Here is a 23,926-nt window from a genome sequence, read left to right as displayed (position 1 = left end):
TACGTAGGTCAGAGGGAGGCACTTAGACAGTCTTAACTGCTGCGCTAGCATAACATTTGACTTTGTGAAAACATGGTCAGGATGACGCAATCCTGTCCACATAATTCCTAGACTATTTTTAAGGCCAGAAGGGACCATATAGTCTATTATGAGCATATAGTCTATTATGAGCATATAGTCTGACCACCTGCATAATACAGACCATAGAATTTCATTCATTAACTACTGCATAAAGCCCATAATTGCTGGTTGAGCTACAGCACATCTTTTAGAAAGACATCTAGTCTATTTGAAGACCTCAAATGATGGAGAAACCATCATAATCATTTGATATGTGGCTCCCCGCAACCTTGTTTTAATGGAAATGTGGGTTAAAGCATTAAAAAATGTCACCACCTTAAACTTCCCTGGACTTACTTTCATCCCTCTTGTTTCTTACACTGTAAATATAGTTCTAGTGACATCTTATGCCTTCTAACATGCCAACTTGTCAACAGTTGGTCAAAAGTACACTGAAGTTCCTTTGAGAGCACACAAATTTAAGAGCTTTCCTGTAAAGACAGTTAAATATCATTGGTTGGACCCAGTGCAGGAGAGCCTGGCTGATGGAGTGTTCTCTAAAATAATACATGCAGAGCTGCTGAGTGGGTCGTGGAGGGTGGAAGACAGAGGTGTGATTATCTTCTCCAGAAGCTTGGATTCCAGATTGGTGTATATAGGGGATCGGAAGAGCTAATCGTGAAGTATAAGTGACTGGCCTCTGAAGCTATATCCTTTTCACTTGCCTTAATGCGGTGTCATGACATACTGGATTTTGCCATGAGTGTTGGCACACGTGTATACTAGTGTTAATTAAATAGGCATGTCTGGACCTCCTGATTGCTGTCACAATCTTGCTGAAGAGTGATATGCTGTAAATTGTGATACCAAAAGTGTGGAAGCCAAACAGAGTTTGTAAATGAGCTTCCATCTGTTAAAGTAAGAGTTCTCTTGGCTAAGCCTGTGTTAAAGCAATGGAAAGAATTTTTTCAGTTTGACAGCTTAGCAATTCCACAATGCTGGTGCTGTACAGTCTACAGAAAGCTGAGAAGAGGCCTGGTAGACCCTTGCAATGGCAGGAAATCCTGGGAGCTGTGTATGATCCTTGCACAGTACCACTTCTCATGTCCTGTCTTTTCAAATACAAGTCAGCCTTGCACTTGAGAGGTGCTTCTCACTTCCAGCATGTGTGAATTTACAGGATGCTGCAATGAAAGTGGGATCTGTCTTTTGCAGTGAAAATACTTACGTTGTGCAGTTCAAGGATTGCTACACAGGGTAGGTCAACTAGAGTAATCTGTGTTTGAAAAAAGGCTTCCATGAAGCAGATGTATCAAAGAGTACACTGTGTCATCATGACTTTCATACACAAGTTAATTACCATTATCTTTTTGCCTTGCAGACATTCTTGTCTGCAGTGGGACCTCTACACAGTAATTTGTGTTCTTTCTGTTAGGCTGCATATCTCTCTACTGGAAGTGGTGGTAATGTGATCTTTGTGGTTTTATTTTAGGGTAATTCTACTAGAACGTCGGTCTGAACAGTAAAACTCTGCTCCTTTGAGGACTGCCTGAATACTTCTAGCTCTGAAGACCAAGCAACACTGGTAAATATTTCTCTCATTTATTTGCATGAATTAATATTTGGCATGGGGAGAGAAGGGCTAAGGAAAAATTGCCCGCTTAGCTCTGGCTCTGCTTAAATAGATTCCTTTACCAGAACAGTAGCTAGCTGGAGACCTAGTATCAAGGTCCCTTCTAGTTCTGCATTTCTGTGATTTGTACATAGAGGCTGACTGTTGCATGTCTGCTTCTGGAGCAGAGGCTAGGCCAAAGTTGAAGACTCTCATAGTTTGTCATATACAGAGGGATGAAGGTGAGAGGTTTATTGCAGGAGTGGGTGGGTGAGATTCTGTGGCCTGCATTGTGCAGGAGGTCAGACTAGGTCATAATGGTCCCTTCTGACCTTAATATCTATGACTCTATAAGTGTGAGAGGTCCATGTGTTTCTTTGCATAATCTTGTCTCTAAGGAGTTTGTGTAGGGCTTGGGTTTTTAATCCCAATCTTGTCTCTTGGTTGCAGAACTACAGTAAGCCTAAGTGGAAAAATAACAAACTCAGTTGGCGTTTGATACCCAGATAGGATATTTGATACTATGAGGGGCAGATTATCCCATATCTGCCCACTGCATGGTTTCTGGCATCTCCTCCAAAGCCTGTGGTGTTGGCTAGCTCAGTGGTTTGAGCTTTGGCCTGCTAAACCCAGGGTTGTGAGTTCAGTCCTTGAGGGGGCCATTTAGGGATCTGGGGCAAAAGTTGGGGATTGGCCCTGCTTTGAGCAGGGGGTTGGACTAGATGACCTCTTGAGGTCCCTTCCAACCCTGATATTCTATGATTGATTATCCACTGTCAGGTTACTGGATTTGATGGAACTCTGGTCTGATCCATTCTGGCAATCCTTGTGTTCCTGGGCAACAATAAGTTAGGCTGTGAGTTTGTCTCAGAGGTCTCGGAAGTCATGGATTCTGTGACTTTCCAGGACCTCTGTGACTTCTCCAATGGCTGCTGCTGGGGCAGTCTTGGGCCACCACACCTCCCTTTCCCCCCCAACTCCCAGAGCAGCAGGAGTTTGGGTGTGGGTGGGGGCTCAGAGCTAGGCAAAGGGGTTGGGGCACAGGAGGGGGGTGAGGGCTCTGGGCGGTGCTTACCTCGAGGGGGAGCTCCCCAGAGGCGGCAACATGTCCCTCAGCTCATAGGTGTAGGCATGGCCAGGCAGCTCCCCATGCTGCCTTTGCCCACAGGCCCCATCCCCGCATCTCCCATTGGCCATGGTTTCTGGCCAGTGGGAGCTGCGGAGTCGGCGCTTGGGATGAAGGCAGCACACGGAGCCCTCTGGCCACGCCTCTTCCCACCCCCACCACACCTCCCGAGCACTCAAGATTTAGTCAGGGATTTACAGTAAATTCCATGGACAGGTCATAGGCTTTGAATTTTTGTTTACTGCCCATGACCTGTCCATAAATTCTACTAAAAATACCCGTGACTAAAATATAGCCTTAATGATAAGGAGGATTCAGATAACATGATTGTTTACTTTAACCTATCATGTAGTTCAGTGTGAGGAGTTCACTTTGACGCTATTTCATGGTAGCGTCATCATGTCAAACTTGTCTCTAAATCCACTGACCCACACTGCTCCTCCGGGGGGGGGTTCAGTATTTCTAAAGAATAGGTATCCCGTTACCAAACACACATTCCGGTGTCCTTATCTTCAAGCAATCTGAAGGATTTAGACTGTCCCTGAGTCCACTCGCTTCTAGGGCGCATCCTTCTGGCCGTGTCTGGGGATTAGCTCCACTCTGGTCCAACACTCCTTTCTGCAGTTTGCTACATGCCCTGCTGCTCGCTCTCTCTCACGCTCTCTGACTTGGGTGCTGCGTGTTTGTGGCTTGGTCCTCCGACCAGGTCACTGTGCGTTTTTTCCCTTCTGGGATATCAGTCTTTCCATAGTAAGGGTCCCAGGCAGTCTTCTCATTCGCTGCCCAGCTGGTACCACTTCCCCAGTGACTGGTAGGCAAACCCAGGCCTTCCTTCTACTCCTGGTTCCAGCTCAGGGACCCTCTAATCAGCAGCCAAGATCTGCACCATCCTAAACCTTGCTGCCTTTTCCTGAGCCTTTCCTACACCTTCTGGTTTCCCTCTGGGTTTGTCAGCCCAAACTCTATCCTCCCAAGGAGTGACTGCAGATCAGGGGTGCCGGAACAAAGGGGGTCAGAGGACCATGGTCCCATCACTTTTAAAAGTGGGAGGGCTATGCCCTCACACTTTTTACCAGCCATAAGGGGTGGTGGAGGAGAGGGTGGAATAGAGCGAGCAGAGAAGGGGCCTTGGGGGAAGGGGTGGCATGGGGGGGGGTCTTCCCACTTTTAGGGAGCTTCTGCCATTCTTGCTGCAGATTAAAACTCTGTAGGCTCAGACACACCGCCCTTCCCCCAGGGAGTGACTGCAGACAGCTTCCCTGCAGCCTCTTTCTGTTGCCAGCTTCCTGGTTTCTATCATAGCCCCTCCTGTTCCTTTACAGATGGGCTCTGTCCTCATTCAGGGGATTTTTTTTTTTAGTCCATCAAATTCCCCTCCACTGTGGCCTACCTGGTTAACTTCCCCCTTCTCAGACTCATTAGCCTCTTTCAGGCTGTTGTGGAGTGATACAGTGGTATGACAGTTCTAGGGACTTCATGTGGAATTATGGCTTATCCTACTATGAGGAGAAATTGGGCATGTCTTGGTTTCTCATCTCTTCCCAAAGCATGGCACCACCCCCAGCTTCAGTTGTGCCGGGCACTCTTTGGAGACATTGCAGTCAGCTAGTGGTTTCGGGATCTTGATAGTGTTTGATGCTTAAGAGACCCACGTTACAGAAATCGTAATGCAACACTGAGTAGGAATAAATCTCCCTCCCTAACTGATCGCCCTGTCTGTACCAGACCCACACAAGATGACTTGAGAGTCTTAAAATGCAAGGCAACTCCAGATGTGGCTTGTTTTGAGTGGACCCTGTCATGGGAGTATTTATTTGTGCAGCGAAGCGTTCCTTATAGCACTATCAGCGGGATTCTGTATTTCATACTGCAGCTTGAGTTGCTGTGTAAATGTGTCAATACGTTGCAAAAAGATTATTCTTCTTTGTCTCTAGATTTGAAATGAATGCAATGCTGGAAACCCCCGAGCTGCCAGCCGTGTTCGATGGGGTGAAGCTGGCTGCAGTCGCTGCTGTTCTCTATGTCATCGTTCGGTGCCTGAATCTAAAGAGCCCAACTGCCCCTCCTGATCTCATTTACCAGGACACTGCTCTGTCGCGCTTCCTGCTCAAATCCTGCCCGCTTCTGACCAAAGAGTGAGTGATAAATACAGCCTTACAACTAATTAACTGTTTTATGCCGTGAAGCGAAGTCAAGCTTAGCTATTCTCAACCCACTGCATACAGTTGTACAAGAACACCATAAACCTGGGTATAAATAGATGGCAGGGTATTCTTTTGAGTTGCAGAACTAAGGCAGGGACCTATTTTTGTTGGCATAAAAAAAGCCCCTCCAAATAATCGTTACAGTATTGCCCAGGATCCAGGCCTCGTTGGGCATGTCTGGGAGCAAACCCCTCAGCACGGGTAAACACAGTTATGCTAGTAGGGCTTGAGCTAGCCCACTAAAAATAGCTGGGCCAATGTAGCAGCACCGGTGGAGGCTCCAGGTAGCCGTCCAAGCTGAAGCCCACCCCGCTGCCTGGTTCAAGTTCAGATAGGTAGCCTGAGCGGCCGCCAGTGCCACAATGTCCACACAGTTCTTTTTAGCATGCTAGTGTGAGCTCCGCTAACCCAAGTCTTTCTACCTGGCGGTGAGGCTCACTCCCAGCTGCAATATAGGCACACCCATTGCGTTGTGTGCTGTACAAATGCATGGAAAAGTAGTTTCTGACCCAGTCAGTGTCCGTGTCTTGGCTTACATCATTGTGATGTGTTCCCCACTATGGAAGAATGGGGCCCAGCACAACATGCTTCCTCCTGTGGGAGGTGTAGGGGATATCTGTTGTAACTTCCTACACTCCAATGACTCAGAGCATTTTGACACTTCTAGAACTTGCAGTATAAGAGCTCTTCAATCCACCTGTCAGAGTGCCTGCCGTTGTCATTTCAAGATGGGTGAAACAATCAAAATGTTGAGCAAAACAGATCTCTTTCATAGCAGTCTAATAAATAAGAAAGCAACGACATGCTGGTTCTTGCCAGTTCTTCTTTGAGAGGGAGGTTTGTAAAACTAGCATCAGTTAGTTAACTGAAAGGAGTGACCCTTTAAGGTATCAGGCCAAAACTTTACCTACTCTGCGGTCTGCAAAGTCGACGTAACTTTTAAGAAGAGAGAAGTAAAATCAAATGCTTAATACTGGCCTATTACATTGAGGAAGAATCTACGTTAACTTGTGTGTGAGGCTTTGGAAGGAAACTGACTTCAGTTTAAAGCTTCTTAAGTGGTTATACACAAGGAAAGGAAAATATCTTGAGGTCCTTATTCTGAAACACTGTCTTGATTGACTGATTCAATCTGTGAGAATTCAGGGATTACTGAATTAACCTGAACTTTTATTTGGGAATGAAAAGAGTCTAATTGCTTCTATGCTGGCAGGAACACTGTTTGTATTCCAACAGGATCTAAAAGCCTCAACCAAGATTGGGGTTTCATTGTGCTAGGTGCTGTGCAAACACAACGGAACATATCCTGAGTCCTAAAAGCTTACAGTCTAAAGAGACAGAATAAAGATTGGGAGGAAGAAAGCATTATATCCATTTTACAGATTGGGAACTGAGGCTCCAACTAAGTGACTTCCCAAATTCATACACTAAACCTGTGGCAGAACTGTAGATTCAGTTCTCATCTCCAGAATCCCAATCCAGCGCTGCAGCCCAAGACCATCCATCTGTTCCCAGATTTGCAAGAAATATTCATTGGGGACAATGGATTATTAACATACTGTACTTGATCAAACACTCTCTTGGATTAGAGGTTCTACTCCAGTGATTCTGCTCACAAACACAGGATTATGCTGATCAGCAGTTCTGAAGGCACATGACTTGGGGCCTTCAGTGTTCCAGAGGAAGATGAAGTCCAGGTGGATGTACTCAGCGCAGCCTGTTGCAAGGGTCATTGGTCTTCCCCATCTGTCTCTGATTTTTATCTTTGTTAAAGTCTAGATCCTCCCTTTTCTAAGGCACCTCTAGAATATAAACATCAAAAACACGGATAATGCAACACTTAAAGGTTGTGATTCTGTTGTGCAATAACTGGGGGAAATACAAGAGTAAATTTTCCACAGAGCCTTGACATGACCGTAACAGCTTGTGCATTATTGCACTGTTTACTATCCACGTTCTCACAGAACTCACGGTGTCAAAGCTCTGATCTGAAAACTTTAGCGGTCAGTCTGGATTGATGAGTGGGGCTCTCTTCAGCATGTAACTATTGTCTAAAAGGAGGTACTCTCCCTTTGGGAGGGGTAGTGTGGATCTCTGACATCTTTTAATTTTAATAATGAAATACGTAGAGACAAGGATATATTTTAACTTCCATTTCCAGAGACTTACAGTAAACAAATATTTAAATTTCTGTTAATGTGCATGCAAATCATTCACAAGAGTAATTAATCAACACTACGTGGAACTTACTTGTGCTCATACTCCATTGTAGTATCCTGTAAGGCTTTATTAAATACTAACTGTTTTAGAGTGTAAGGGAAGCTGATTATGCAGCTTTCTTTTTTTCTTCAAACATGAATGCAAAGTAAGTGCCACAATTTCTCCTCCTTTAGTGTCTGTACTCACCTTCTGTTAAATCCCCCACTGGTGCAGCTATTTCTCTATAGTAGTGAACTGAAGATCACCCTTTGGCTTCCAGACATCCATAACTTCAAATTCAGTGTACATGTTGGAAAAGTAGTGTCCTGTTAACAGGTATTATTAAAGTGAGTGAGCGACTGGCAGTAGGGAGCTTTCAGGAAAGGGAATGCACGTGGGTAGAAATGAGAGAATAACTTGGTTGCTTTCTTTTAAAACCGTAGGAAATGCCTGAAGTGATTTCTAAGGGTTTGGTTTAGTCCCAGCTTCACAGCCTTCAGCTGCACTTATATTTTAAAAATCTTTAGTTACACTCATCAACAGAAAGCGTCTGTACACTTCATATATGAAGCTACTGGATCTGATTTTAGAAACTTGGCTGTGGCTAGTCCAACTCTGATAGAAACCTCAGTCCAGAGTGTCTTCATCAGACATGCTACTCATGTTCAGTGCCTTACTAAATGTAATCCTGTAGTGTTCCTCTTAGATTCTATTATTTTTTTTTCTTGACAGTCTTATTCTATGAACCACAAACTGGGATGTAAACCTAGTACCTGCCTTCAGTAGTCCAGCTGGTGTTTAGTGAATTAGTGAGGAGCTTCAGATAGTATAGCTGCCTGAGCCTGTTGCCAGTTAGATACCTGAGACTGGTAGATGCCAGTGGTGCTTGTAACAGGATCCCCAAATAACAGTTAGCTACAAGCTCTCCACTAATCTCTTGTGGACTCTCTTCGGACCCAGACAATGGAAAAGAATTAGATGTGGTGCATTGCTAAAATCGCCATTGGCCCTCCTATCCACCATTCCACTGTTTTCATTGTCTGGCTCTGTCTTGTTCATCAAATGGAAATACCTTGTAACCGATATTGTGGTAGCAGCAGGCTCTTAACACTTATAGTTTAAGGAGTAGTGTATCTTACTTTGAGACTCCTGTATCCTGATCAGTGACTGTCATTCCCTCCAGTGCTCTGGGATGACCAAAATTTGCACCTGTCTTTTGTCACCAGCTTCCAAACAAGTTCAGGTCAGTTAAGTTAACAACCTGCTGTCCCTCTTTTTCCTTTATAACTATAACTTGTTCTGTTGGCTCACTCTCACCTAAACAACATCTTGTGTTCGTTGTGCCTTTTCTGGGCTATGTTTTTTGGTAGTGTGGGTTTTCTTGCTGTGCCAGTATATCCATTCTCTGGTTTCTTGGAGTTGAGATTGATAATCACAGGAGATTTATTTCCTTCCCAGACCTCCCCTCCTCCCTCCCAAGACCTCTCATCAAGGATTTAAAACTGCAAACATTTTTCATTTTGCCAGGTTTAGGAAAATGACTCTGTAAAAAGCCTTTTAATACATGCTGAAAGCACACCCAGGAATACAGCCTAGGTTTTTTTATTCTTTGCCTATGTAGTAATTTTATATCCTAGTCATGCTGCCTGGCACCAGAATACTATTTCGCACTGTCATACTTTGTCCTTTTGGCTGCTTCCTCCTCCTGAAAGGAGCAAATATCAAGTTGTCTTATGCTCTTCTCCTCCCTCCATTCTCCAACAGTGGTCAAAGAAAAGATAGAAACACTTAGTGTTTTACCTAACACAAACAGTTGACAAATTAATTTAAAAGAGAAGTTATAATTTGGCAGCCTCAGAGACATGTGAACTAATCTGATGGTAAAGCGGGATGCTAATAAATAATCCACTGTGTATTTGTGAGAGATTTAGAACACAGGCCTTTTCTCTCCACTCCCCTCTCCCTATGGTCATCTAGCACTGACTTTCCAATCTTCCATATGCTTGGTACCATACTTTCATTCAGCAGCTTGTGTTCTCCAGAGGTCTACCGTGATACTCCACTTCATCAGTTTGGCTAGGAACACTTCTCCCTTGCCTCCAGTGCTAAAGCTTTTGGGGATATAGCTTATGAAATACACTGTGTTTATATAAAACTGTACTTAAAAAACAAAAAACTGAGGATGCAGCATAGCTGAGGAAACCCCTTTTGCAATGCAAGTGCTTCCTGTCTCTGTAGACAGCTTCCACAGACTAGATTTTTACTGTCTGCAGTGGCTTTTTTCACAGGAAGGCTAATATAAGTATGATGCTCCCCAAATAGCTTTCATTTTGGCTGTTGTATCCGATAGCTAAGACTCCAGATATGCAACAGGCCAGCTGAGCTGATGCAGGAAATCTGTTGCTAAATATTTAAGGGCTCTGAAGCCTTTTGGTTTAAGACAGGACTTTTTGAATCATTCCAGGGAGACTGAATAATCTTTAAGCTTCTCCTCTACCTAGGTAGTGAATAGGAAGCAAGCTTATAGACTTTAAGGTCAGAAGGAACCATCATGATCATCTAGTCTGACCTCCTGCACATTGGTGGTTACAGAACCTCACATACGCACTCCTGTAATAGACACCTAACTTCTGGCTGAGTTACTGAAGTCCTCAAATCATGATTTAAAGACTTCAAGTTACAGAGAATCCACCATTTACACAAGTTTAAATCTGCAAGTGACCTGTGTGCCATGCTATAGAGGAAGGCAAACTCTTCTCTGCCCTGGGTCTCTGTCAATTTGACCCAAGGGAAAATTCCTTCCTGATTCCAAATATGGCAGTCAGTTAGACCCTGAGCATTTGGGCAAGACCCACCAGCCAGACACCTGGGAAAGAATTCTCAAAGTGGTAGTGACTATAAAGTTTCCAAGATCAGTCTTCGTGGGAGAAAGCCCCAAAATCCTAAACTTGGACCACTTCTCTCTCCAGCCCCACCCTGAAAGAATGGGAACTGTAGCCTCTTAGCTACAACATGGGAGTTGGCAGACAGGACTGCTGGGTTCTAGTCTTGACCCTGTAGCAGACTTGCTGTAACCTGGAGCAGAGCACTTAACTCTGTTGCTTCCTTACCCATCTGTAAATGCATATAGTAACACCTCCAAGTAATGTAAGGGTTAGTGTTTGTAAAGCACTATGCTCCTCAGATGAAATGTACAGCACACAAAGTACAAAGTATCTCTATAGATATAAGCCTTTCTGTTGCTGAATGTCCACTTTTAAATGCATGAGAATCTGAACACTGACACTTCCAAATAAAAATAAAATAGTTTTGTGTGCTTTGTTTGAGCTGCTTTAGAAAAGTAGATTGCAGAACACCCGAAAAGTAGCATACTCTGAAAACTGTAATCTTCAGTCCACAGGTTTCAGAGTGGTCGCCGTGTTAGTTTGTATCACCAGAAAGAAGCCACCAAAACTTAATCTGGAAACTGCTTTGTTGGTATTGGTTCTATTAATACCAAATCATGTCCGTTTCTAACAAATATTTTCCTCTTGCTCTCCCAGAGGGACTGTTTGCTGCCTCAGTCACTGAGATATGGGGTTGGGTTTCCATTATACAAACACAAAGCGTATGGTGCTGAAAATAGGCTCACAAATCCTAATGGTGTTTATAGAACAGGATGTGCATGCACTCATCCAGTTCAGGCTAGTTATCAGTTTACAACCATGTATCTATCAGTGACAGGGCATCCAAGTCAGTTATTATAGTATGTAACCATCAATCCCAGACTTGCTTTCTTGTCAGCTTTGATTTGTAGTGTTCAGTTATTGAACTACATTAGTGTCTGTGGGTGGTGTAAAGTTTCATAAAGGATATTTATAGGGCATCTACTGGAAGAAGTTATAATGTGCTGCCTTGGATGTCTGTCATTGGTCAGGGTATTAGTAATCTGTAGCAGACTTGATCATAACAGGAGGTCATTTCAGATGAGCCAGAACAAGGGCCTGTGGTAAACCACCCTGAACTCATTAGTTCGACACTTAGTACCTTTTGGACTTGGATTCAAATCTGGCTGCTCTGGTCTTACTCCAGTAGTCATAAGTGAAAGTTTGCGTATTGGCTCGGAGGTTTCAGAAACTGTGTGGGTGCCAGCATAGACTTCTTTAGTTCTAGTGTCTCTATCCTTCCTTACAAAAGGAGAAATAAAACTGTAAACAGCCTATTGAAATGCTACAGTATTCTTGATCAGTACACAAGATTGTCAACACTCCTCGATACAGCGGAGAGACGTGCTACCCTACCCTGCAGAAGCTTGTTTAGGCTGGAGAATGAGAAGCTGCTTTCAGGGTATTTGTTTTCCTTTGGTTTATACTGGGGCTGCATTATGGAGAAGCTAAAAGGCGCCTTTGTCATCTCCTTGGACTCTGTAGTACTGTTTGGGAAATCTTAGTTCTTGTTCCCACTGGAAGACCATTAACTGTGTTGGAGGGAGCTACAGTATTAAAACTGGGTCTCCTACCAGGTAGGACTTACCATGATGAGCCCACTAGTATGGACTCCTGAATGAATTCTAATGGGTCGTGTCTAACAAGCCTCTCTGCAAGTGTACCCATTTTGCCTGCTCTAGAGGGAAGGCAAGGAATCTAACAAAACTATGTAGGTCTGATCTCTAGCCCATGTTTCTCTGCATCACGCCATGCAGGACCTATTTCCTTCATGTGCTGCTCAGTTCTAATGGGCTTTAAAAGCATCTGCCTGGGCACGTGCCCTTCTGTTTTGGTTGCATGTTGAGGTTTTGTGGGACCAGCTTTCTGTTGTAGCTGTTTGCTGTACAGAATACTGTCCTTCAACAACTACCTGATCCTCCATATTAAACAAAACTCTGGCTGTCTTTTCCCTGGATATTCATGCTGTACTATTAAAGGTGTTTCTGTCCAGCTGGGTTGAGTTTGCAAATATTTCCTGTGATGACTTACTATTTCTTATAGTGTTGTACAGAATAAAGCTGAAATCGGGTAGGCTATTTCTGTCTCTTGCAGAGGGTGGGGATGCTGGCACTTTAGGAACATAATTCTTGGCTAGCTGTCACTGTCAACGTATCCTCCTGCAGCAGTGGTGATAAACCGCAGTGCATAGCATGGACACTTCTTTATCATTTGTCCTGTGTTACTAACAGTAAAAGCTGAAGGTCACACCAATTCTATAAATAAAGATGTGTACCCACAGGACTGTCCTTGGCAGTCCTACATAGACTTTCACCACAGTACTGTTGTGATTGGTTCCCAAGGATTTTTTTTTTTAAAAAAAAAACATTAAGAGAAGCAGACAGCATAATTCTTCACAATAAGCCTTCAGCTGTTTTAATGAAGGCCTATCTAAAAAATGGAGAGCCAAGTGAACTTTTGACTGGATTCTTATAGCTCTGATATGTTACCATTTGTAAATATTTGTTCCACAGAGCAGACCGTATTTGGTGGCTGCGGTTGGCATGTTTGTGTTGCAGTAGCACTCAAGGCCTCAGTCAGAATGTGTTGTACTCTGCTCTGTACCAAGTCGGTAAAACAGCTCCAACTCCACAGAGCTTGCCATTCAAATTAAGACCCTGTCTCTTTGGTCTATAGTGTAAGTCCATAATTGGCTTAACTTGAAAACTTCAGTAGGTAAGAATTTGTGGTTATTGTAATAATATACTACTAAAGAGTTAGAAGGGATTTCCAAAAGGAAGAAATTCCTACCCTATTTATCAATATAAAGATATTTCTTATCTTCATAGCTGGTAGCTTAGAAGATTTAAAAAAAAAAAACCCAACCAACACCCCTGCATAAAGATGCTCCAGCTGTGCTAGGGTTCATTTAAAGATTTGACTCCTAGTTGATCACACCAAGAAAGAGGAAAAACAAGTTGCTTTCCCTCAATGCATTCCTGTCTTTAGCTACATTCCACTCACTAGTTAGGTTAATCTATAATGTATATAAATAATTTACCCCACAATTTCTCTGACTAGGACAAAAAAATAGTTTGTCTCTTGCACCATGTTGTAACCTTACTGCATACTGGTTGGAGGCTCTGGATTGATTTTCCAGTTATTCCAGCCTGTGACATGAGGCAACATAACTTACAGTAGTTCGTAGCTCTTTTACATGCCTTTTTTTGTAAAGCACTTTGAGATCTGGGGATGAAGAATATGAAGTATCGCTGTCCCTGTTTTTATGGGTAAATTTATAATCTTTTGAAATTAAATCCAGGTTTTTTTGCCCTTGTTTCAATGTAAGAGGATTTTTCTCCTTTTCCACTGAAGCATCCAACTTCTGGATTTCGAGAGATATTACCTAATGTTAGATCTTTGTTTCTATACCCAGATTATAGAATTCGTCTTCCTCTTGATATGAAAGAAGCTAAACCTTTAGGGTCTCTTCACTTTCTCCAAGATGGTACTAGCCTCCTTAGGCATTTCCTCTTTTCTTGGCCACCAGCTTCTGTGGCTTTGATTTTTGTGAGGGGGACTTTGTGCACATAGTCCCCTGACAGTGGAGTAAAAATGCACCAGTAACTACAATTCAGCACGAATGTCCCTCAGGATGTTTTGAAAACCAGTAAATAGTTGCTCAGCAGCCTGGACTCCTAGTATCTGAGAAGATCTTTCACCCCTGCTTGTGCCAGGGTGTTAGCTTGTTTTTGAGCACAGAACTTGCCCATCATTTACTAGCTTTATTGAATTTGTTGCAGATGGCTGGCAACTGCTCTGACCTCTTTGGAGTGACCAAGCTGCAAGAGCAGTTTTAGTTACAGCAGGTTAGAGGTGAATAATGGGAAGAGGATTGTGATGGAACTAGCATAAGTTTGCAGCTACCCTTAATCAAGGAACCCAGGTGTTGTGAAATACCTCTAGAAGTGTCTTTTTTCCCCCCATAGGCATTTTTATTTATATTTGGTTACAAGCTTGCCAATTTGCTATCTCAGAAGATTGACTTTTTTGTGTTTTGTAAATCTCTCTCCTTGTTGGCTTCTGGTGTGTGAAACTGTTTTTTTAGCTGCTTTAATTTATTTAGTCTAGTTACAGCTGAGACATTAAATCTGGTTTAAGTCGATTAAATTCCATGCATTTTTTAAAATAAACTTCTACTGAGCTGCTCATTTTGATCAGAATCTCCTTGGTCCTGCTGGGGCTTGGATATTTACAGAATCTTAAGACCTTCCCGCCACCCCCCCCCAGTCTCTTTTGACAAGGCTATCTGAGTAAGTGGGAAAATCCATTGAGTAAAGTGCTGAGGCTTTGGTAGGAGATGATTAAAATGAAGGCTGGGTACGATTGCGTTTTTACCTATTCTCGTAATGTTACCTTGATATAGTGGCTGTTGGACTGTAAAGGAGTCCAAAGCAAGTTATTTAAACTGCATATAGGTCCTCATGTGTTCCTAGGCTAGCTCTCTACATTTCCAGCAGAAGGAACCTAATCTTGGCATCAAAGTACTATTCTGGGTAGCCTGGTCATTCAAGGCTAGTGACTGCTTATAACTTCTAACAACAGAAGTGTAAACACATGACTAATGCTAAGATGTCCTTGCCCTAAGCAACGCAGCGTTATATTTCTAAATTCAACTCTGCTCAGCCACTTAATAGGTCTTCTGAAAAGCTGAGCATTTTGCATGCTACATTAAGGTAACGTGCCTAAAAAGGCTCTCTGTTTGCTCGCCTCTGAGAGCTTGAGTGAAATAGAAAGAATAAATCACTGTGCAGAGAGCAAGTTCTGCTTCCTGGACTCTGTGGTACAAGAATAGGATTTTGCAGAACCTCAAATGTTGTTCTGAATGAAGTGGGCATGAATTTCAAATGGAGACGTAGGGCGCTCGTAGGCAGCCTATGAACATACATGCACAGTCTCTGGGATCCCTGTGCTGCATCCTTTTACTTAATCCTTTCTGTTGAAGCATAAGATTGCTAAACATGCACATTCAGTGTGTACCGGTGTAAACTACCTCAGGGTTTGTGGCTGTGCAGGTTGAAGTGTAAAACTCAACTGGAGCTGTGAAACAAAGTGCCATTCTGGAGTCACCCCTCTTACGATCCGTGTTTACATAATAATTTCTAATGTGAAGGCAGCAGTATCAATCCTCAGAGGAATAGTTCCAAATTGACAGCAATAATCTAGGGTGACAGGATCAGAGGCTGGAAGCAAAGCATAGGTGGGGAGAAGGAATGGACTGTGAACCTAAAATAAAATTTGAAATCTTAAGCTCTACAGACACTGATGGGCACCTAGAGTGGTGTCCTGGCGCACCCCCTCCAGGCAGGATATGTGCTCTGGCACAACAGGGTCACCAAAGCTGTTACATCCGAATGACTGGATATGTGATAGTAACTGTAAACTGGGCTGCGTGTAAATAAGGGGAGAAGTGAAAATGGAGCTTGCTGCTGTCTTAGATTTCTAATTAAGAAGGCAGCACTGAACAGACTGTCAGCAACTGGACACTGCAACTATAGTTGCCAAGGGAACATTTTTTTTCTTCCAAACAACAACAAACTACTCCAGAGGCCTTAGCTGTTTGATTTCTCTCCCCCCCAACCCCCATACACACGTAATCCCATTGTAGAGTGGCTTGCTGCTTAATGCTGACCTTATTCGTCCCAAGTTTTGATGGGGAGGCAGGTAGGAATAAAGCAGAAGGATTTCCTCTTGCAGACAAGAATGCAGGATGACTTGGAATCGCTCTATTAGGGAACTGTTCTTAGTGCCATAGAAAAAGCCAGGGGTCAGATGCTCATGAAGTAGGATGTGCATTAGTCTCTTCAGGAACTCAATATCTTTGTTTAGTTCCACAAGCACATGCCAGTTCTCACAGGTAACATATGAACCATATTAAAGTTAAACAAACCACTTACTTCTCAACTCTAAGGCTATGTCCTTGGTACCTAAACTCTTGAAAATAATCTTTAATATAAGTAGTGTTAGGCCCAGCAAGCATATGGCTATATTTTTGCTCTTTCTATTAAAACTTATTTGGATAAAATGTTGTCCCAGAAAATCTTGGGCCTCTACAATCAGCGGTTACAACCAAGTAAACATTGGGGTGGGGCTGTGAGAAAATGGGAGTATGTAGGTCTTTGAACACATGCCTCTGCTAGACTAATGAGCCTGGTTTCCAACAGTATTATTGGGTGTGGGAGTGTGGAAAGCCAAGATTTGTAAGGGAACAAAATGCTGATGAAGATGTGGGAAGTAGTTCCATTGAGAACGCAGTTCCTTTTCCTGGCAGCAGCAACTTTCTGCCCCTGCTTGGAACAGAAGTGTAACAACTTCTCTCCCAAACGTCCCTGTCCCTTTTGATAATAGTATGGGGCCTTATCCTGTGAAATCCCAGTGGCTTGGGCTATAGCTGCTAATTGGTGCCAGTCCAAGGTTTTGGACTCTTTCATCCAGGCCCCTGTTCTTCAGTGCTTAAATATCTAACTCAAAATAAGTACTACAACCTCAGAAAATGAGTAAAAATACCAAATAAAGTACCTCCTAATGTGGAATATAGATACCAGAATTTGAGATCTTTTTACAAAAGCAGAATATCATGATTTTGAGAAAATAGTCAGCTTTTTCAGTGCCGGAAGAACTGGTCCTCATGTCTCATCAGCCATATCTCCAGCGATGGGTTGTGCCTTGCATAATATAACTTTTAGGGTTTTCATCCATCTCTCTGCCTATACCCTGCCCATGGAATTGCATACAGCTTGTGTACTACCATCTCAGTAATGCAGTTTCACATTCTTGTTTTAGCAAGTAATCTGGCGTTATAAAATGGGACTGTACAATAAAACTCAAACACATTTTTGTTTAGTTCCATCTTTCTTGGCCAGCATGTTCCCATTACCCAGATTCTGTCCCCACCTATGGTCCTAGACTTAAGTCTCAATCTGCTCTTACGTGCATAGTTGCTGAAGAATCTTGGGGTAGCTGGCATACTGTACACTGCTGCTGGCAGTCACCCAGAGCCAGTGCACCTCTCCTAGTATAGAGATGTCTGACTGATAAAAAATATATGCAATTAGTAGTCTTATAGCTTCTCTTAAAAGCTTCCTAATTGGATGACAGAATCTCAAAAATACCCTAAGGGATCATTTGCATGGTACAAGGTAACAGTTCTTTTGTAAACAAAGCAGTTGAGGCTTCTGTCCTTTGTTTTCCTTTTGGTAGAACTACCGTTTTTTTCAGTTGGAATCTATTTTTATGCCTTCTTGGAATTAACACTTGCAGGAACAACGTGTCTCAGTATAATGCCTTCCTTTTTTGTTTTGGGGTTCTTCAAATGTATCTTCCAACACTGTGCTGAGGGGATGAAGTGAGGGCAGTAAGCACAGGAGAACCGCAAAACATGTCAAACTGGATCTGAGCTCTTGAGAGAGAGACTGTGACATCCCATTGTCACTGAGCAGCTGTGCAAGGTCCTTGTTTATATCTAGGACTGCCCTGGAGGAGACTTCGATGTTTCCTGCTTTAGGTTAAAAAAAGAAAAGGAGTACTTGTGGCACCTTAGAGACTAACCAATTTATTTGAGTATGAGCTTTCGTGAGCTACAACCGATGAAGTGAGCTGTAGCTCACGAAAGCTCATGCTAAAATAAATTGGTTAGTCTCTAAGGTGCCACAAGTACTCCTTTTCTTTTTGCGAATACAGACTAACACGGCTGTTACTCTGAAACCTGCTTTAGGTTAGAGTTTGCATGTTTGACTCTGACATCAGTCACAAACAGAGTTCCAGTATTGGCCCTCTATCTCTTGGCACAAAGTCAGCAGCATAAATTACCACACCCTGATGTTAAAGCAGCATGAAGAAAAGTGGCCATGTATTGATTGTTATGTCCTCCTGCATGATTAAAAAGCGGTTAACTTCTGGACTTCTGAATGTATATTTAGAAACAGACTCCAGGTCCCCCTCAGTCTGTCGTCTGCCTTCAAAGTCTCTGCTATTTCCTGTTTCAGAGTAACAGCCGTGTTAGTCTGTATTAGCAAAAAGAAAAGGAGTACTTGTGGCACCTTAGAGACTAACCAATTTATTTGCGCATAAGCTTTCGTGAGCTACAGCTCACTTCATCGGATGCATAGTGTGGAAAGTGTAGAAGATCTTTTTATATACACACAAAGCATGAAAAAAATACCTCCTCCCACCCTACTCTCCTGCTGGTAATAGCTTATCTAAAGTGATCACTCTCCTTACAATGTGCCACAAGTACTCCTTTTCTTTTTGCTATTGCCTGTGTAGCTCTCGAAAGCATTTGGGGGTAGATGTATATGTGCAGTACTAAAATAGCTGTATTTAATTTCCGGTGCTGCTTTTACACATAGTTTGGAAAAATGTTTAGATCAATAAGGAGTAGGAGGACTATTGTGTGCCTTCAGATCATCTCAGGAGGCTGGTCTCAAAGAGTTAATGGTTGAGAGAGTTGGAGCAGTCGCTCTCTTCCTTGGGTACTTTTAAGGTACTGCTCAAGCAGAGCTTTCTTGCCACATTTGTAAAGGAGGTGGCATTTCCCAAGGAAGATGAGGCTTTTTATTGTGTTGGTTTGGGGACTCTCTACAACATCGTAAAGTGGAAGAGATATTCCCACAATTTATAGGGCTTCAGAATTACTGTGGCCTGTAGAAACTTTCATAGTAGCTGTAATCTCATTTTTTAATGAATAAAATCAGCTCTGATGGTCTGCTCTCCAGTGGAGAGGGATATGAACTCCACCTGATCAGCCCTTTCTTCGAATACTCTTTTCCCCTCTTCATACTCCTGCCCGTGGACAATGTGAATGGGTGCGATCGCAGTGGTTACATACTGCAGCTACTGAGAGCTAAGCTGTATTATCAGTCGCACAGATGTGAGCTGCTCCCCCTCCCAACAAATGGGAGGGATATATTTTGTGAGAAACTAAAATGTTCTGTATGTTTCTGGCACTGTACCATGGAGGGACTATAGCCCATATGAGCTAAGGTTCTGCTGAGATCTGCATTTAAAGCAGGGATTAAATCTGTATGTCTAAGTAATATATTTTCTTCCCAAAATTAGAGCAGTAGCTTTTAGAGTAAATCTACTAGTCTTACATTTGAATATGACCCTAGTCTCAACTAAAAATAATTTGAGATCAGGCTTTTCAGAGCCCTCTAGAGAGTTCCTCAAGCTTGAGACCTTTAAACTGACTCACTTGTAGACTATTCTGCAATCCAGTACTATTAATAGGAAGATGTGTGAACACTAATCATATGTTTCTATTTAAAGATAGTTGTTATATTTCTAATCAATACTTGTAGGGATAGAGTTAGTTGTGCATGTCCTGATGCTTGCTGCTCATATACACATGAGCAATTAGTTCCATTCACGTAGTATTAGAGTGAATAGAGGAGAGTCCAAGTGCTCCAGTCTGTGTAAGCAAAGGTATCAGTTTGACTGGTTTTTGGTGGTGGGAGGAGGGTGTTGGGGGCAGAGAGAACCAGGGCTATTCCTTACTAGTTTTCACTCCTCCCCACATGATGGAGGAGAAGCTTCTTTTCCAGCTTTTCCCCTTCTCTCCCGTGGCCAGCCACTCACTCACTCTCCCCCTCTCTCTCCTTTCTGGCTGATTCTCCTATTCTGTATGACTTCTCCAGAGCAGCTCCTCTTGCCTTTGTGGGAAAGCCCTGCAGGTGGCAGCAGCATTGGCTTAGAAGCTGCGCTCCCACATGCATGCTTTCAAGCTGTTCACAAGGGTCTTCTGGTTATCTGCCAAAAATCATACTTCAGAACAGAACCTGATATGATTTTTGGTAGTTAATCATATGTCAGAACAGAATAAAAATACAGCCAGACTGCTCAAGGAAACCACTTGTACTTTCAGTGCTGTCTCTTTGTTAGTAAGGTAGTAACTAAATAGGAGATAAAGCTGACTTCCTTTAATAGTCTGCGTGAAACTGAATGTGAAGATCAGTGTTGGAATTGTCTAGTCTTAGCTTGTGAGTTCAACCCCCTTCTATGTTTGGAGTTGTAAGAATTATATTTTTGATAGTATGTCTGTTGCATTGCACTTGGCAATCTTAACTGAATGTAACATTCTTTTGTTTGTTTTTAGTATTGAATCATTAGTAATAATTCTCTAGTTACGGTTGTATTAAGTTTTTTTTACGTGTATGTAAAATCCCTGTGTCTGCAATAATGTAAGTCTTGGCACCAAAGAATCATGTTGGGGAGAGTCTAATCTATATGTTCAGTAAGTCCACAAAATGTTCTTGTAGTAATAACTTTATTGCAGTAGTGCCCCTAGTGAGCTATGGGCTGTACAGACATAGGAAGACTAGATCTGGTTATCTAAAGATGCTACAAGCAAGGCAGTCAGGGTTATAGGAACATCTCCGTCTTCCTTATGTATCCAGTTTATATTTTATCAATTACAAAAAACTTAGTTTTTTGGGGGGGCACTCAGTGTTGAAGTGCAGAAGGGACTGTGGTGTGAAAGGGGAGGGGAAAGGATGGGGCACAGCTGTGAAGGAGCGCATTGGTATAAAAGGCTTTAATTCTCATTTTAATGAGTTATTACCTACTGCATACGTAGCAAAGTTGAATGGAGGAATCCAAGCTCTTCTGTTGCTTTTGGCAAAGCCTCCACCCTCTGCTCAAGAAAACAGGAACTTTGCTTCATATGGTCTGGAGCAATAAAAGAGGAAGCAAATGTCAAAAGTTCCTGAAAACATCACAGAGCTGGATTCCCAGGAGACTGTCAGCTGTTCTTTAAACTTGCTTTAGGAATGTGGCTCCTAACTGGGATGTGTGCTGACCTGTGTCCCCTGGGACTATTTTTTCCCCTTCTAGTTAATGAATCATATTCATGCATTTCATGTTAAGAGATGATTTGTGTTTGTATCCCTTTGAGACATGCGCTGAGCCTCTGTCCCCCTTGCGTAGTAGTGAGGTGTCTGACCTTTCATGCCCGTGCAGCTTTATGCCTCTCATTAACTCTGAATTCTTGCCAGCTGTTTTAATGTGTGAGCAAAAGGGATAAAACCATCCCCTTCCTGCCCCTCCCCCAAACCTCCACATTTTCCTCTTGGGTTCATGAGGAACAGTAAATCAGAGATAAAAGGCCATCTGCCCTGGCATCCAGCCCTAGCACGCTCCTGATAAGCTTAGTACAGATGTGCTTCCCTCTTTTGGCAGGAAATGTTTTATTTAGCTCCCTGCAATGAAGTTGGGTTGTGCTGGGTTTTTGGGCGTTTCTTTTTTGGGGGGTGTGTGTTCCCGCCCACACCTTTCAGGCCTATCTAGTGACAGGAGAGGCAGAGTGGCCCAGTAACATTCCTGCCACTAATCTAGCACTGTGCTCTTCAGAGTTCTGTACAAGCACTGAGCCACCACTTCCTGCCAGGAAGGCATGTGGTATACTAATGGACCTGGCATGGGACTGAGAGCCATACCCCAGAGTCCTAAAACTGGCTTGGCACTGACTTGCTATGTGGCCTTGCGCTCATGCTCAGTGAGTGTCTGTATGGGTCCAAATTTCTAACTGGCTTCATGCCTGTTGACACATTTAAAGTCTGTTTAAGCAACTTATATCACTTAAAACCTGATCTATACTGAAAGAGGTGGCCTTCCCCATTTTTATGGCACCAGTAGACCACAAGGGTCTGATTGGTTTCTGAAAGAGCATTTGTACACTACTTCTCTCACTAAAACCTTCATGTGCTGGAGCTTCTGGATCCTGACCTTTCTGCTGTCCGTGCTAACTAGACTTCAGTATAGAGAACGTTTCCTTTTCTTTTGTCTCTGAGCTGACAAAGCTGCTCATTACAGCACTGCCAATCATTGTAGCAAATATATTCAAACCTTGCTTTACTAACCGCGGAAGTAATGGAGGTAATGTCTCTGGTGTGTCAGAGGATTGTAAATTGACACTTAAAAGCTCAAGACTACAAAACTGAATTTACCTTCTCTCCTCACAGGTACATTCCACCCATGATCTGGGGGAAGAGTGGACATATCCAGACTGCTCTCTATGGGAAGATGGGGAGAGTGAGATCACCACATCCTTACGGTCTTCGCAAGTACCTCACAATGTCAGATGGAGCAACAGCAACCTTTGACCTCTTTGAGCCCCTGGCTGAACACTGCATTAGAGGTTAGTCAAACAACCACTTTGGAATGCAGGGTTTTAGTCTGTCTGATTAGTGACTTGTCTAAATATTTGTTGAAGTACACTTGGAAAAATTACATTGCTGTCCTGGAAAAACCTGGAAAGATTGGGGGCTAACTTTGACTCAATGGGTGGGGGAGATGAGGACTCATAGCCCCCCAAATTGGCTATTGCTTACAAAATCTGCACTGCTCTGTACCTATATACTGAACTTCAGAGCAGGGGCCGTAAAATGTCAGTTACAGATATTTGTGAAAACAGTGCTTCATGGCCTGTGGTTTAAATCTGGGAGGTGGCCATGCATAAATTACTGTCAGACTTGCACTTAGAGCAGTAAAGGATGTGTTCTATATTCCCAAGATTTAATGACTCTAAAACTGACAGCTTGCATTGTAGAGCCTTACATCCTAGTGTGGATAGGAGGGAATTAAATTTGGGTGTGCGTGCTTTCTCTCTCTCTCTTTCTTTTTTAATATATATGTATCTATAACAAGAAGTTTCAGAAAATAAAATGGGATAAGTTAGCAATAACTCCATACTATGACATATGCTCGGAGTTGCCCAAAGGGTCAAGGGGGTTGGCTTTCCTGGCTGTGGGTCAACCTTTTCTAAAGATCCCAAACAGTTAAAGTGCACAGATCAAGCCAAAACATTTTAGCTGCTGCTATGGGAACTGTTGAGTCCCAATGAAGTGGAAACACTTATTTAGAGGCCAAGCCTGAAGAACCATCATTAGTGACTGCACAAGCCAGATGACTTTTTATCTGAACAACGTTAGTACAGATCCCAGCTATCTCTAGAGTGAGCAAAGGGGAATCTCTGTATTTACAGCACTCTAAAAGGAGAGGATCTGATCATACAGCAGTTTAATTTAAAACTGTTTTCCAAAGTCATCCTAGACCCAAGACTGAATCTCCAAAAGAGGAGAACTTAAATAAGTATAGGGTACAAAAGAAGGTGATTCCAGAGATCAGTGGGTAACTATATTTGTAGGTTAGGCAACCACTGCCCTAGTGAATCAGAAATCATGAGCATCTTCATTTGACTAAACATTATGCTGTCAGGAGGAACTCGACCTTTCAGCTCACTGGTACCAGCATGATTCTGTTGAACTTGGATTTCACTGAAACAATGTGAACTCTACTTCTTAATAGCTGGCTTCACTTGCAGCCTGTGGCTCTATTTGCGCCCACAGAAAAGGATGTTTATTCTGTCTAATCAATTCAAAGGGATTCTCTTTGGAAACAAACAGGATCCTCACTTTGTGGTGGGATGCTCCACAGTGACCATCACTGTCATTCTGGTCCAGGTCATTTGTAGAGCTGGAGAGAAATTAATGGGAGACAAAGCTTTGCAATAACTAGAGGCTGTCAGAGAGCATGATGTAGAACTAAAGCATTCTTGTTAACTAGCGCTGCATGACAGTGTCTTGGGACCTCAATTACTGTTTGCTCACACACAAAGCACAAAAATGCAGTAGCTGACTTTCTGGAGATGTAACAATGTGCTTGTCCATGTCAGAGCATATCAAGCCCTTAACCTAATTATCTTTCAGCAGACCATCTATGGAACAAAGAAGCCGAATGGTGACAATAGTTGGTCATGAGTTCTATG

General features: G+C 42.8%; 1 protein-coding gene across 3 annotated transcripts in view; it reads left to right on the top strand.

The window, feature by feature from the left end:
* ABHD2 (abhydrolase domain containing 2, acylglycerol lipase) overlaps positions 1-23,926 on the top strand; it is an 88,395-nt gene that overhangs the window by 9,649 nt on the left and 54,820 nt on the right. For all 3 annotated transcript variants that reach the window (XM_077829004.1, XM_077829002.1, XM_077829003.1), the window contains 3 exons: positions 1,553-1,645; positions 4,733-4,933; positions 22,122-22,297. In XM_077829004.1, coding sequence (XP_077685130.1) covers positions 4,740-4,933; positions 22,122-22,297 — 370 coding nt within the window. In that variant the 5' untranslated portion in view covers positions 1,553-1,645; positions 4,733-4,739. The remainder of the gene's footprint in view (positions 1-1,552; positions 1,646-4,732; positions 4,934-22,121; positions 22,298-23,926) is intronic.

This window comes from Eretmochelys imbricata, chromosome 10, assembly GCF_965152235.1.
Source record: "Eretmochelys imbricata isolate rEreImb1 chromosome 10, rEreImb1.hap1, whole genome shotgun sequence".
In the NCBI taxonomy this organism is placed as follows: Eukaryota; Metazoa; Chordata; order Testudines; family Cheloniidae; genus Eretmochelys; species Eretmochelys imbricata.
Note: the sequence above shows the minus strand (reverse complement) of the source record. Positions and strands in the feature narration are given on the sequence as shown.